Source organism: Poromitra crassiceps, assembly GCF_964638095.1.
Source record: "Poromitra crassiceps genome assembly, chromosome: 3".
In the NCBI taxonomy this organism is placed as follows: Eukaryota; Metazoa; Chordata; class Actinopteri; order Beryciformes; family Melamphaidae; genus Poromitra; species Poromitra crassiceps.
In genome coordinates this window covers 51760343-51772739 of record NC_139625.1, presented here as the reverse complement: position 1 = coordinate 51772739, position 12397 = coordinate 51760343, and the positions used below count along the sequence as shown (strand labels likewise).

The window sequence follows — 12397 nt, the reverse complement described above, 5'->3', positions numbered from 1 at the left end:
GGTAGCAGCTACAGTACAGCTACTACATGATTGTTGGGAGTCTATTTGTGTATGTTAAGGAGTCTCGTGGCTTGCGGGAAGAAACTGTCCCTCAAGCGATTTGTGCGTGCTTTTGGGACCCTGTATCTCCTCCCTGAGGGTAACAGGGAGAACAGGCTGTTGTGGGGGTGGTTTGTGTCCTTGATGATCTTCAGGGACCTCCTGAGGCACCGCTGGTTGTACAGTTCCTGCAGTTCTGGCAGCTCACATCCTGTTACGTGCTGGGCCGTGCGCCTCACTCTTCTTAGCGCCCTGCGGTCCATGGTGGTATAGTTCCTGTACCAGGTGGTGAAGCAGCCAGTCAGCAGGCTTTCAATGGTGCCTCTGTAGAAGTCCCTGAGGATTTTTGGCTTTAGCCCAAATTTCTTCAGGCGCCTGAGTCCGTGTAGTCGCTGTTGGGCCTTTTGGGCCTTTTTGACAACAGCGGCGGTGTGGCTGGCCCATGTCAGGTCCTGGTGGATGTTGACTCCCAGGTACTTGAAGCTGTCCACCCTTTCCACCACTGTGCCGTTGATGGTGATTGGGGGGTGTGCGCCCCCCCCTCCTGTAGTCTACAATGATCTCCTTGGTCTTGGAGACGTTCAGAGAGAGGTGGTTGTCCTGGCACCATTGTTCCAGGGCCCCCACCTCCTCTCTGTAGGCTGTCTCGTCGCTCCTGGAGATCAGCCCCACGACTGCTGTGTCGTCTGCAAACTTCACGATCGTGTTCGAAGTTTGAGTCGCCACGCAGTCGTGGGTGTAGAGGTCGTACCAGAAGGGGCTGGAGACGCACCCCTGTGGTGCTCCTATGCTGATGGTCAGTGGGGATGAGGTGAGGTTGCCCACTCTCACCACCTGGCGGCGGTCTGTCAGAAAGTCCAGGATCCAGTCACACATTGCTGTGTTTAGTCCCAGATCCTTGAGCTTGCTTACCAGTCTGGAGGGTACTATGGTGTTGAATGCTGAGCTGTAGTCCACGAACAGCATTCTCACATAGGTGTCATTCCTCTCCAGGTGGGAGAGGGCGGTGTGAAGCACGTGTGCTACTGCATCCACTGTGCTCCTGTTGGGGCGGTATGCAAATTGTAGCGGGTCGTGGTCCGGGGGGAGTGTGGGGCGGATCTGTGATATAACCAGCTTTTCGAAGCACTTGCTGGCTATGGGCGTGAGGGCTATTGGGCGCCAGTCATTGAGGCTGGTCACTTTCTGCTGTTTGGGAATGGGGATGATTGTTGCTGCTTTGAAGCAGGAGGGAACTTGCCGGAGGGAGAGGGACTGGTTAAAAATCTCTGTGAATACGCCTGCCAGCTGGTGGGCGCAGGCCTTGAGGACACGCCCAGGGATGTCGTCCGGGCCAGCCGCCTTGCGTGGATTGATACGCAAGAACGACCGGCGCACTTCATCCTCAGTGATGGTGAGAGTTATATACTGTATCTCTTGTGGGGGGGAGGGGCGGGGGGGTCCTCGGAAGCTGTCTGTAGGGCGATGCCTCAAATGGCACAGGCATCCATGTGATCGCCCGAATGGAAATAAGGCCTTTATCGGGCATCTCTCTCTCTCTCTCTCTCTCTCTCTCTGTCTCTCTCTCTCTCACACACACACACACACACACACACACACACACACACACACACACACACACACACACACACACACACACACACACACACACACACACACACACACACACACACAGGCACACGCACACACTGCCTGGGACAAATGCTCAGAGGAACGCCCTCCTTTGTGTGTTTGGAAACTAAAGTTGGACCTTATAGATGCTCAGGATTTTCTTCATGGTCCTTCCATTTTCCTTAGGTATATTACTGTAATCTACAAACTCCCTGCCACATCCCAAAGTTTAAAGGTTGCTATATGGAGAAAACAATACGAGGCAACAGAAAGGCAGTTTTGCACATTACTCAGACCAAATCCATATTATTCCCCTGCTTCCGTCCATACCGCGTACCGTCCATTGTCATGTTCTCAACATTTTATACAGTGTACAGTAGTATGTTAGGTAGGTGAGGTATTTTTTCTTCTTATGAATTTATGATATTTTTCTGGTGGCTGGCAAGGGTGGAAGTAACATATTTTTTACTTTTTGATTATTTTAACTCACGAATTTCATTTTTAATGGCGTATGTTTCATTAAAAAATGTACAGTATAATTTACATTTTAAATTGCATCCATTGAGAGTAGCCTACACACTATTGTAGTCCATTCATAAACATCACACCAGACATGTCGTAAACTGCATCTGCATCAAACCTGCACAAGAAGGGATTGTAACTACTATAACTTTAAGATTAAATGCTGAAATTAATTCATAGCACCGAAACACATCTAATCTGCTATTATTTTATTGCTTTGTGTTTACCTGGTTGTTGTTTAGCTAGTTTGCTAGCCTTGTTAGCTAGTTGGATAGCTAACAGTAAAAGAATATCAATGGAATTTGTTTGTTGTTTTGCTGAGTTTTTGCTGAGTTTTGACTTTTGCTGACTTTTACTTAATTTGATTTTAGCACCAGCTAATTAGTAACATTCAGTAAAGTAACTGTAACTGTGCCTACTTCTACCATATTTCCATTTGTCTTGGTGACTGCAGTGCAGAGCGGGCTCAGGGATTTGAGGTAAAGGGTCGTGGTTGAGTGTGAGGTGACGATTGAGGTTGGCTGAGGTTGAATGGAGCTTGAGGAACAGAAGATGGATGGGGCTGAATGGAGCTGGTTTGGATTTCATGGGGCGGACTAAGAGAGAGGAGAGAGGGAGAGAGATCAGTAGAACGATGAAAGGACATTAGCTGGGGGAAGTGGGGAAGCTAGCAGGGTGTCAATCACATCGCCTGCTTGAAGCAGAACCTGTGTTTTTCCACGTAGAAAGCACCAGATTTTGTTGTCATGCACAGCCATTCCTGTCTGTCAGTAATAGACAGGGGGAGGGGAGGAGGAGACAAAATAATGAGGAGGAGAATGGGGGTGTCGGTTGGTGTGTACACTGTAGGTTGTAATGCTGGCAGGTAATTTATAACCCTCGGTCTCCCCCTCCCCGTATTTGCCCCAGAGTTAGCAGATCACTCAGACATTGCGTATCGATCAGAGACTAGTAGACGTAGCTGCCAACTCTCACTTATTGAGAGTGAGACTCATTCAAATGACGCTCTTCACACTAACTCCACACCTATATTTCCCCCTCAAAATTTATCTTTTGGGCCCCAAGATGAAAAAGTTGGGTTGCTGTTTCTTGACTTAATTCAAGAGGTTAGGTGGTGTAGAAAATCAAGGAATTCGTTTTACATTGCATTGCGGGGGGGGGGGGGGGGGGGTGTTGGCAGTAGGAGCTTTCTGTAATAACAGAGACAGGGTCCTATTCAGGCCGTATCTGTCAGCGGCTTGAGAGGGCCTCAGCTTGCCAAGCTGATGGTTGTGTTATAACCCTGGTTGATCACAGATTTAGCCTATTAGCCTATTTCACATCCAACCCAAATCAGCCATTTTGTGTCTAAAGGCAGGAAGTAAAGCAGGTGCAAACAAGACATTGATTAGAGCCGCGGGACTGGAACTCACCCGTTCAGAGTAAAATAGACAAAAAAATAAACGTTTTTTGACTGTATTTTCGTGATTGACGGTTCGCCTGTTCAGTGATCGCGCAGCTCGCCGATCACGGACCAATAGCAGACAGAGCTGCGGCTCTGTGGGAAACCCTTGTTCTTGCGCTAGCTGTGCAAGAACAAAGATGGCAGCAGCCAAAACGGCAAACTAGATGCTTCAAAACATGAGTCCACAAATCAATAGGACATCACACGCACTCCGTCCATCTCTTTATAGTTTTTTTTATATACAGTATATATATATATATATTTTTTTTTCTATTTTTAAACGTAAAAAAATAAAAAGGAAAACCACAAACCTCTACAAAGAAACGATACATACACATATACAGACAAATTCACTCAGAAAATAACCCCCCTCCCCGCAGGACCCCCCACCAACAAACACACTAAGATATATTATTAACCCATTTTGAACAGATCATATTGTGACGTTCAGGTATTCGTCCAGGAACCGGGAGACTTATAGTTGGTAGCCTACAGGCTTTTATTCATGGCTCACACTCATAGCTTCACAGCTCTTAGCCACACTCGGCTACGCTCCTAGCTCACACACGTCTACTCCAGTTCCTCCCCTAGTTTGACTGCCATCACCCACGAGACAGGAAGTGCCACTTACACCCCGTTCCCCCCAGGAACAACCCCCCACAACAGTTCCTAGCTAAACACCGAATCACCACATTACATGTAAAACCCCGGATCGCTACAATATCAACATAGGCAGAATCTACAAGTGAACAGTCAAACACAAACAAACACAACCTAGCGACGTCCATAGCCCCCACGCACGGCTTCAACAAATGCATTCCACGCCGTAATATTCTCCACTTTAGCGCCATGCCACTGACATCGTCATGACAGCCAGGTCCACAACTGAATATGCCCATTGTTCCAAAGGCAGAGTATGAGGAGCCTTCCATCTCTGAGCCACCATTTTCTTTGCGGCAGTAAGGCCCAACAACAGCCAATGCCTCTGTCCCAAGGATAAATTAAACCAAGTAAAACCATTCAACAACAAAACAGGAGAACCAGAAACAGCGACTTCCAACAGTACGGACATCTTCCTGACAACTTCTCTCCAAAATTAAGAAATGACTGAGCATTCCCAGACCATGTGTATAAAAGTACCAGTCTATGTGGTGGGGGACATCAGAGCGAAATATGCATCCCGAGGGTTCTGGGGTCTAGGCCTGACTTTCCATGATTCAGAGGGCCCAGTTGTTCTTCTCCCCGCCCCGCACCTCTTCTCTGGTTGCTTGGTTGCTTCTAGCTAGAAGTAGACCTACAGTAGGGCAGAAAGCAGTGTTTTGACCACTCTCCTAAGGAAGACTGGCGTCACTCCACATGACTCCTCCCTGGACTATCAGGTCCCGGTCTTCCTCTGGTTCATAGCAGAGGTGTCCTCCCTATCCCTGGCAAGAACAGAGACCTAGGCTGATTCTCTACCGGCTCACCGGCCCCTACTGACGTCAGCACCGCCACAGGGCTGCTGGCTTTGAGTAAGCATTGACCATTGTGTTAACCACTCAGCTCTGCCGTTCGGCAGATTTGGATCACAGTTTTCTTACCACAGCTACATAGTAGAACACCCGTCCTCTGACAGATTACCGCCATCAGTGGCGACTTCAGTGTACGCTGGCTCCTTGGGTGAGCACGACAGCGTGACTGGTACATACACACAGTACGCTGCCACCCGTGCCCTCTTCCTAAACAACCCTAGACCATTTGCATGCATGCTTACTGACAAGCATCTGCTGATATGGGTCAGATCGGGTGACTGGTTCACTAGGGTGGACTGGGAGTCACCTGCTTCATGTACTGTCTGCAGTTCGCCTTCTAGGGTTAGCTTTTGGGTACTGTGTACTTCCGTTGGCTAAGCCCTGGCCCTGGCTTGGCCTCGCACCTCCCAGGTGTGTGAACACGGTGCTTGAATCCAGCGCCGCTGGAGTAGGCGCGTCTTCTTTTAAATAGACACCTGATGTGACACCTGACCACATTGGGTTGGCATCAACTGCAGAGGGACACGCAGGATTGGCGAGGTGCACGCAACAGCTATTGTGTGCTGTGTTTGGGGTGGCTTCGGGCTCGGTGTTCACTATGCATGTTTACAATACCTTGTCTATCTGCCCTGGGTCAGTTGGGCATCTGCCTTACAGACTGGGCCCTTCAGTTGGCTGGCATTGGGTTGAAGCAACTCAAGCAGACTCCATCTTCTCCTATTTCTTATTTCTTTCCTTCTCCTTCCTCTTATTTGAGTTAGAGAGCTGAGATAATCTGCTGAACACGGAAGGCTTCTTGGTCTTTTTGTGGACTTCTTCCTCTCCAGAGTCTCTCACCTCTCCCTCACTGTTGTTGGATTTGCATGCCTCCTTTTCCACCTTCAGCTGGGTGGCCTGTTCATCTGTCTTTTCCACCATTTCCACATTCAGCTGGGTGGCCCGTTCCTCTGTCTTTTCCATATTTTCCACGTTCAGCTGGGTGGCCTGTTCATCTGTCTTTTCCACCTTTTCCACGTTCAGCTGGGTGGCCTGTTCCTCCATCTTTTCCATCTTTTCCACGTTCAGCTGGGTGGCCTGTTCCTCCATCTTTTCCACATTCAGCTGGGTGGCCTGTTCCTCCGTCTTTTCCATCTGTTCCACATTCAGCTGGGTGGCCTTTTCCTCCATCTTTTCCACATTCAGCTGGGTGGCCTGTTCCTCCATCTTTTCCACATTCAGCTGGGTGGCCTGTTCCTCCATCTTTTCCACGTTCAGCTGGGTGGCCTGTTCCTCCATCTTTTCCACGTTCAGCTGGGTGGCCTGTTCCTCCATCTTTTCCATCTTTTCCACGTTCAGCTGGGTGGCCTGTTCCTCCATCTTTTCCATCTTTTCCACATTCAGCTGGGTGGCCTGTTCCTCCATCTTTTCCATCTTTTCCACATTCAGCTGGGTGGCCTGTTCCTCCATCTTTTCCATCTTTTCCACATTCAGCTGGGTGGCCTGTTCCTCCGTCTTTTCCATCTGTTCCACATTCCGCTGGGTGGCCTGTTCCTCCATCTTTTCCATCTTTAACACGTTCAGCTTGGTGGCCTTTTCCTCCATCTTTTCCATCTTTAACACGTTCAGCTGGGTGGCCTGTTCCTCTGTCTTTTCTGTCTTTTCCACGTTCCGCTGGGTGGCCTGTTCCTCCATCTTTTCCATCTTTTCCACGTTCAGCTGGGTGTCATGTTCCTCCATCTTTTCTGTCTTTTCCACGTTCAGCTGGGTGGCCTGTTCCTCCGTCTTTTCCATCTTTAACACGTTCAGCTGGGTGGCCTGTTCCTCCATCTTTTCCATCTTTAACACGTTCAGCTGGGTGGCCTGTTCCTCCGTCTTTTCCATCTTTAACACGTTCTGCTGGGTGTCATGTTCCTCCGTCTTTTCCATCTTTTCCACATTCCGCTGGGTGGCCTGTTCCTCCATCTTTTCCATCTTTAACACGTTCAGCTGGGTGTCATGTTCCTCCATCTTTTCCATATTTTCCACGTTCAGCTCTATCTTCTCCTTTTTCTTATTTTTTTCCTTCTCCTTCCTCTTATTTGAGGTAGAGAGCTGAGATAATCTGTTGAAGATGGAAGGCTTCTTGGTCTTTTTGTGGACTTCTTCTCCAGAGTCTCTCACTTCTGCCTCGCTGTTGTTGGATTTGCACGCCTCCTTTTCCACCTTCAGCTGGGTGTCCTGTTGTTCTTCTATCTTTTCCACCTTTTCCACGTTCAGCTGGGTGTCCTGTTCCTCTGTCTTTTCCACCTTTTCCATGTTCAGCTGAATGTCCTGTTCCTCCGTCTTTTCCACCTTTTCCATGTTCAGCTGGGTCTCCTGTTCCTCCGTCTTTTCCACCTTTTCCACGTTCAGCTGGGTGTCCTGTTCCTCTGTCTTTTCCATGTTCAGCTGGGTCTCCTGTTCCTCTGTCTTTTCCACCTTTTCCACATTCAGCTGGGTGTCCTGTTCCTCTGTCTTTTCCATGTTCAGCTGGGTGTCCTGTTCCTCTGTCTTTTCCACCTTTTCCACGTTCAGCTGGGTGTCCTGTTCCTCTGTCTTTTCCACCTTTTCCACATTCAGCTGGGTGGCCTGTTCCTCTGTCTTTTCCATCTTTTCCACATTCAGGGTGTCCTGTTCCTCTGTCTTTTCCACCTTTTCCACATTCAGGGTGGCCTGTTCCTCCGTCTTTTCCATCTTTTCCACATTCAGGGTGTCCTGTTCCTCCGTCTTTTCCATCTTTTCCACATTCAGGGTGTCCTGTTCCTCCATCTTTTCCACATTCAGCTGGGTGTCCTGTTCCTCTGTCTTTTCCGTATTTTCCATCTTTTCCACATTCAGCTGGGTGGCCTGTTCCTCTGTCTTTTCCACCTTTTCCACGTTCAGCTGGGTGGCCTGTTCCTCTGTCTTTTCCACCTTTTCCACGTTCAGCTGGGTGGCCTGTTCCTCTGTCTTTTGGTGCTCCTCCTTCTCTGCCTTGAACCTTTCAAACACTGTCTTGAGCTTTTCGAAAGCTTCATGGCACTCTTTCTTGAGGCGCGTGTTCTCACGACGCAGCAAATTGGCCTTATTTTCTGCCTGAAGGTCAGTGAGCTGCTCACCCCTCTGGAGAATTCTGATCTTCTGTGGTTCTTGCTGGGCGGTCTTAGTTTCAGTCTTGCAGGCCATGAGTTTCATGGCCTGCTCCTCCTGCAGTTTGTGGAGTTCCTCATTCTGTTTACGCAGGACCCGTCTCTGGTGCTCTGCCTTAAGCTGAGCGGCAAACTCCTGGTCCATGTTGTTGATGCAGTTTCAGGCTTGAGTCAGGTGAGGGTGCAGGTTTCTCACAGTCAAGTAGTGTAGTACCGGTTTGAGGGTGTACTCACGAATCCCTGCAGGTTGGCTCTTAGGTTGTACTGAAGACTTTGCTAAGAGGCAAGTTTGAGGGTATACTCCCAAGAATACGTGGCTTTGGCTCTTAGGTCGTAGTGACGACTTGGCTAAGAGCAAGATACTGTATATGTTGGGGAATGCGCCTTAACAGTGCTTCTGGTTCTGTTTTTCCTGAGGGGAGAGCTCTGGTTCCTTGGTTCGTACTTTGGGGTCTGGTTCTACCAAGGGAAGAGCTCTGGTTCTTGGTTTGACTAATCCCACCATCTACTGGTCCTATTTATACCACCTAATGATGCCACAATGGGTAAGTAGAGGAGTTATGACATCACTGATGATGTCACTATTCCTAAGTAGAGGGGGATTTATGACATCACGGATGATGTCCCAATGGAAGAAGATACCATTCTTATAGTATCCATGTAGTATATTACGGTACTAATATAAGCGGTCCCACAATCCATTAAAGGAGAATTCCTGTTTTTTACACCCCAGACCTTATTTCCAGCTTAAAATATGATGTTTTACTCACCCAAATAACTTTGGTGTCATTCTGATCCACCTAGAAGATATTCAGATCCGAGAAGAGTCCTGGACTGGCCAAAACGGGCGTAAACGGGGCATACATCGTCCACACTGTAAATAACGTATTTTCTGTTACATCGTGGTTCACTGTGGTTGTTATATAATTATGAGAACATGAATTAGCTATCTAACTAACCTCCCGTGTTGCCGACAGCCTGCTCTGTTTGCTGTCCGAGTGTCCGTCACATAGATAACACCTCCCGCTTTATCTCCCGCTGCTGTTTGTAATCGATATATGGCCTTATTCCATACGAGCGGCAATTTAATTGAATCGTCCATAATCTTGAAATCAGATCATATCTATTTGCTAAGCTAGGCTGCTGCTAACACAAGACAACAGAGCGAGTCAACCCTGACCTGCCCCGGATGTTCTTACAGTGCTTATGTTCTTCTTCTGTGGTTTTATCTTCTTCTTCTGTTACCAAACAGAAGTGCTTCTCACTGCTTCTTCTGAAGCACAAATGAGAAGTTGACAAATGAGCATGCAGCCTTAGTGATGTCATCAGTGAGTAATGTGCTCGCATTGCTGACATCAAGGATGATGTCACAGACAACTGATGATGTCAACTGAGCATGCTTAGCCTGATGACACACACACACACACAATTGATTGAAAAGTTTATTTCTATAAGGACAGATACATAAAGGAACACACAGATACACACGCAAAGCGCGTTCAATAAAGTAGCATGCGAAGCCAATTCAACCAAAGGGGATTTGATACTGATTTATGGAGAGAAGAAGAAGAGACTGTTTAGTGTGTAGAGGAGCAACACTGTTGTGATGTGTATGTTTTATGTGTGTGTCTGTGCCCTGAGTGTGCTTCAGGTCTGGTGTTAAAGGACCAGTAGTTAGATATAAGTGGGGTCAGGGGTTGTATTGCCAATTAAAACAGGACGTAGTAAAGTACTGATGAACTGAGGGCGAATCTGTCGGTGAAGTGATGAAGGTCATTGGGTCAAGTCGGGGTATTATCATGATAATAGCTGTGTGTTCTGGAATCTGCCAGGGAGATAAGCTGGAATGAGAAATGAGACAGGATGACTGAAAGTCATCTGGTTTTAAAACAACATTTCTTAATGTGATTGACAGATTAGCACCCAGGAAGGTGGTCAGGATAAAGCAGAGGACACAGCCCTGGATCAATGATGACATATTAAAAACTATTAAAAGAAGGAACAATTATTTTAAACAATTTAAGAAGTCTACGACAGACCAGGCATTTTTAGATTTCAAGAAACACAAAAACGAGGTAAATAGATTGATTAAAGGGGCAAAGAAGGGCTTTTTCAATGAAAAAATATCAGAGTATAGGAACAACTCGAGGAAACTTTGGAGGACCCTTAAAGAGGTAGGATACAGTAAGAAATTAAAAACTAAATCGGGCAATATCAGTTTAGCAATTGGAGACAAGATTTCAGCAGACAAATCAGAGGTGGCAGACCGTCTGAATAGCTATTTTACATCTATTGCAAAAACTCTATCTGAAAAGTTACCAGTCAAGCCCAGCATTAACATAGAGAGTGAAGTCCAGCAATTCTACCTAGAACAGGGGGTTAAAGCAGATGCTTTTTCCTTTAGGAAAGTGACTGGGATGGAGGTCCAGGAAAAGCTTAAAAAACTTGACACTTCAAGGGCTACTGGATTAGATAATATCCCTGGTAGATTTTTGCAGGATGCTGCAGGAATCATTGCCCAATGTGTAGCTCACATTGCTAGCCTAGCCATAGAAACAGGAACATTTCCAAGCGAAATGAAATCGGCGAGAGTTATTCCTCTCCACAAAAAGGGAAACAAACTGGAACCGGGAAACTACAGACCCATTTCCATCCTGACTGTCCTTTCTAAAGTCATTGAGAGGCTTGTCTATGAGCAAATCGACAAGTATATCTCCACTAATAACCTTATGTACAAGTTCCAGTCTGGTTTCAGGAGGTCCCACTCCACAGACACCTGCCTGCTGTTCTTCACAGATTACATCCGGAAAGAGGTAGACGAGGGAAAGTTCTGTGGAATGGTAATGTTAGACCTCCAGAAGGCATTTGATTCAGTGGATCATGGCATCCTGTTAATGAAGCTTAGGGCTCTAGGCTTCAGTGAGGCAGCTCTGAAATTCATTGGTTCCTACCTAAAAGGGAGACAACAGGTGGTAGATATACTGTAAATGGAGTACTCTCCAGTCCTCGGACAGTAGAGTGCGGGGTCCCTCAAGGGAGTGTATTGGGTCCGCTCCTCTTCCTCCTGTATATCAATGACCTGAAAGCAGCTTGCTCATGTGACCTTTTTTTATACGCGGATGACTCCGCCTTACTAATGTCTCATAAAGATAAACAAGTGGTTGAGCAGACATTGAGTGCAGAACTAGAGAAGGTTAGTGACTGGCTAGGGTACAACAAGCTGTCCCTCCATGTGGGGAAGACTGAGTCCATCTTATTTGGGTCAAAGGTCAGGCTCAGAAAAAAGGTGTACTTCAATGACTACTTCAACCGTGTCAGGGACACCCATGCTTATTCAACTAGACGTAGCTCAACTGACTTTGTGCCAGTCAGGTTCAGGAGTTGTATGGGGAAGGAGTCATTTTTATATTCTGCAGCTGTCTTTTGGAACAGTCTGCCCAGTGACCTGAAAATAGTGAACAGTGCTGATAGATTCAAGTCCAGCCTAAAGACATGGCTCAAAAGGGACTATAATTAGCCTAGATATTCAGTTAAAGGCACTTTTACAGGTTTTTATGTGTCTATGTTATGTCTATGTGATGTATGTGATGTGTTGTGATCTCATGTGTCTTTACGATGTCTGTACGATGCATGTCTGAACACTTCGTTCCCCCACCCCCCTACAAGGACCACAATGGAAATAAGCTCTGAGCTTTTTTGTGTCTATCCTTGGCAGTATCCCAGACAGTGCTTCTGTCACATGTTATTTATATATTGTCAAATAAAGTCATTCATTCATTCATTCAGAGAGAGAGAGAATTTAGAGGAGAGATGAAGCAGCTATATTACTGAGGAGAGAATAAAAGAGAGAGAGACAGTGCTACAGTAGATGCGTGATTCTTGTATGTCAAAGTGTCTTTGGACAAGATACTGAACCCCAAATTGCTACCGGTGGTTGTGCCAGCACCCTGCATGGTAGCTTGCCGCCATCCATGTGTGTATGGGTGAATGTAGGCATTGTAAAGCGCTTTGAATAAAAGCTATACGACGGATCAGCCGAGCAGCATTTTGGTAAACAAACCGCGTCACTGGGTGGCAACGGCAATGGAACCCTATGGAGCCCAAGTGGCGCGAGGCGTGAGTGTCTGCTCTAGCCGGCTTGACTC

The 12397-nt window shown here is 47.1% G+C and overlaps 1 protein-coding gene across 1 annotated transcript in view; it reads left to right on the top strand.

Moving 5' to 3' along the window:
- Window positions 1-10828: 10828 nt before the first annotated feature.
- Window positions 10829-12397, top strand: part of myo10l1 (myosin X, like 1) — a gene marked incomplete at both ends in the record, with an annotated part of 58499 nt that continues 56930 nt past the window's right edge. The window contains one exon of the mRNA XM_083633053.1: window positions 10829-11092. Coding sequence (XP_083489179.1) covers window positions 10829-11092 — 264 coding nt within the window. The remainder of the gene's footprint in view (window positions 11093-12397) is intronic.